Below are 3,240 nucleotides of genomic sequence, written 5' to 3' on the forward strand. Positions count from 1 at the left end.
AAATTGTTTACAATAGCGGCGCGGTTAATAGCGCTTTTAAGTGCTATCAAAAATAAAAAAAAACGCTATTAAATAGCTTATTTGGCGTAGTGTAAATTTTTCCACTTTATTTGTATTGGTAAAATTGAAGTCAACATTCTACATGGAAATTCTTATCAAACTGCCAAATTTTGCATGTTTAATTCTGGAAGAGTCGTGCTGCCTATAAGATTATTATTTTCCCATAGTAGTTAATTTAGGACAGTCCACATGTGAAAATGTTTTTAGATGCCGAGTTTTATTTTTTTCTGACACTATGTAGTCTGGAAATCCTGAAATGATTTCATTTTTTTCTTCTTCAAATGGTTTCTTGGTAAGACTTCACGCCACTCCTGTTATTTCATCGAGTGACAAACAAACAATTTTCTTTCCTCGAACATATAGACGCTTAAGGGGGAGTTTTCCTAGATTCAAATACTTTCTTTAGGTACGGTGTTCGAGGTGTTTTTTGAGTTTTTTCTTTCCAAGTAAAAGTCCCTTAATGTTTTTCAGATCTACGTTAGGAGATTTCACTTTGTTATGTTTTGTTTTTTGGTATGGATTGATTGTTAAACTTCACGTTTTGTTATTTTTTTGTTTTACTTTTCATTCCTTCTTTTGTGATTATTAGAACACTAGTGATAGTGATGCCTTAAGATTCGTGACTTTTGTAATCTATTGTACTTTTCTGTTTATATATATTTACATCTTTGTCGTTCAAAAAAATAGTAAATTCAATAATTAACTAATATGAGATCCTTCTAATGCAAAAGAATGACTAGAAAAAAATTATAAATCTACCTAAAATGATTGGACAGCTTTTAAATAACCCGTTCCCATTACAATGTCATATTGGCTTTTATCACAGTTATAGTTATGATATGAGCCATTTTGTTATTGAAAAATACTGGCAAATGCGTCAACAATTGTAAATACCTTAGAACGATTAACTTGTTGGTACAATTATGGTTACAGACTGCAATGTAAGACCTTGTGCAATATTTCACTGAGAATTATTGCAATAGTTGTCTTCCCTTATACCATTGGCAATACCACTAATGTCGCAATTTGAATTACTTTCAATAATAGAAGTTATTGCAGCCACAAGAGCACCTGGGAATTTTGGATCAGAAGTCATAGCAGTTGTTGCTGCACAAACTCTGTCCGGAAATGAAACATTTTCCATTCCCAACATATTTGAAGTTGGCATAAATTTTTGAGTCAAAATAGGTTGAAAGAGGTTAAATTGACCCTGTAATGAATTGTTGGTAGGATTTTGAGTGAGATCTAATGTTATAGTTGGAAATGGAGCAGAAGCCGAGAGTGTTATGTATTGTGAACAAGGGAATAATGTACTTTCTAACATTGTTGGATTTATCAAACCATCGGTACTTGTCATTGGTCCTGAGAGAAGCATTGATGCCGCTGATGTCGTTGTTGATGCCATTGTTTTAGCTGTTGGCGGAAGAGGGTGATTATGTTGTCCTTCATATGTTGTAACTAACACCCTTTTATCGTTAGCACACCTTTGTACCTATTTAAAAAAATCATACTTATTAAATGAAAATTCATGTTAAGAGATATTGAAATCATTTGTAATATGTTTATATGTGGCCAAAAGAAATAAAAAATATTCTTGTAACATTTAATAACTAAATTAAACTAGTTGAAATACATTGATTTTGGATTGAATCAAGATCATTTGAATAATGAATAGGATTATATGTACATTATATATATATATATATATATATATATATATATATATATATATATATATATATATATATATATATATATATATATATATATATATAGAGAGAGAGAGAGAGAGAGAGAGAGATATTGTATATACTTGCTTCCGAACTGGACATGTAATTCCCATGGTGCAGCGATAATATGCTCTTGGATGTGGATTCCCCTTTGCCATCTTCTGTCCATATTTTCTCCATTGACATCCATCTGAAATCTGTAATAAATTAATTGATTAAAAAGAAAATTAGTGTAACAATAATTATAACTCATAGCTACAAATATTCTTGATTTTTTCCATTTTGATTTAAACCTATTAATATTATAAACAATTGAATTTTTAAAATTTAAAAAAATTATATTTTTTAAATTTGAAATCAACTTCAATAGAATTTTGATTTTTTCTATTGCTTAAAAAGGTTTCTCAAATGCGCAAATTGTAAACAACTTTAATTTAAGACTTGTTCATAATAGATTTATTGATTTTAAATATTGTACTCTACCTACACTCACTATTACAACAATGAGTTTTTATTTCAGTTGAAATGGAGATTTTACTTCAGCTTAACGGATGAGATAATAAATGGGGTAGTGGAAAGTTGTCACTTTTATTTTCGATTGATTTTCTATCGAGGTGAAATCCTCAATTTTTTTCCCTTGAATGGTTTTTCCACCAAGATAAAATCAACAACAAACAAAATCATTCTCCATAATGGATTGAAATAATATAGAAACGTTTTGATGTATTGTTAAAATTATTATTAAAATGGTATATAATCATTCTTCAAGGTTGGTTATTTTGAAACTCTCCTCCTCTTTTATCTTAGCCGTCACTTTTCTTCTTTTTCCTTCCTCTCTCTCAAAGAGGAGTGATTTAGGATCAATTTTGATCCAAAATCACCCCACCAAATCGTTTTTGTTTATCTATTTCTTAAATAAGTGATTTTCATTCCTTTTCTTTTTGTCTTTTTTTTTGTGATTTCGTGGGTAATCGTTTGTTTTGATTTCCCATATTTCTGTGGTGTATTTTGATTTCTCGTCTTTGTGCGGGTATTTTGTTTTTCCGTTTTTGTGCGGTGTTCATTTGTTTCAGGTTGAAAGATTAGTTTCGATCTAGTGCAGATTCAATCAATGACTTTGGTGCCGTCAACGCTACAGATCCGGAAGCATGAAAATTTCGGACATCTCAATACAGTCAATACATTAATATTTGTAGGCATATGCAATTTGCCGTTTTATGGTATTAACATGGATGCTGTGGATTTGTTCGCAGATTCATCCTTTTTGTTTTTGGCGATTTTGAATTTGTATTGCAACGATGTACTCTATCGATTTGAATGAATGAATATCATTTATTTTCTGTCAAAAAAAAATTGGTTTTTTATGTATTGTTAAAATTATTTTATTCTATACATGTTTGTTAAATATTTTTGATATCCAATAATATAAAAAAAAGAAAGGTGTTCTGAA

The 3,240-nt window shown here is 29.7% G+C and overlaps 1 protein-coding gene across 1 annotated transcript; it reads right to left on the reverse strand.

Annotated features, from left to right (window-relative positions):
- Positions 1 to 1,021: 1,021 nt before the first annotated feature.
- On the reverse strand, positions 1,022 to 1,465 carry LOC131658854 (WRKY transcription factor 42-like). The gene has a single exon (XM_058928104.1). It carries the CDS (start codon positions 1,463 to 1,465, stop codon positions 1,022 to 1,024), a length of 444 nt encoding a protein of 147 aa, XP_058784087.1.
- Between the last annotated feature and the right edge of the window lie 1,775 nt (positions 1,466 to 3,240).

Source organism: Vicia villosa, linkage group LG3, assembly GCF_029867415.1.
Source record: "Vicia villosa cultivar HV-30 ecotype Madison, WI linkage group LG3, Vvil1.0, whole genome shotgun sequence".
NCBI classification, from domain to species: Eukaryota; Viridiplantae; Streptophyta; class Magnoliopsida; order Fabales; family Fabaceae; genus Vicia; species Vicia villosa.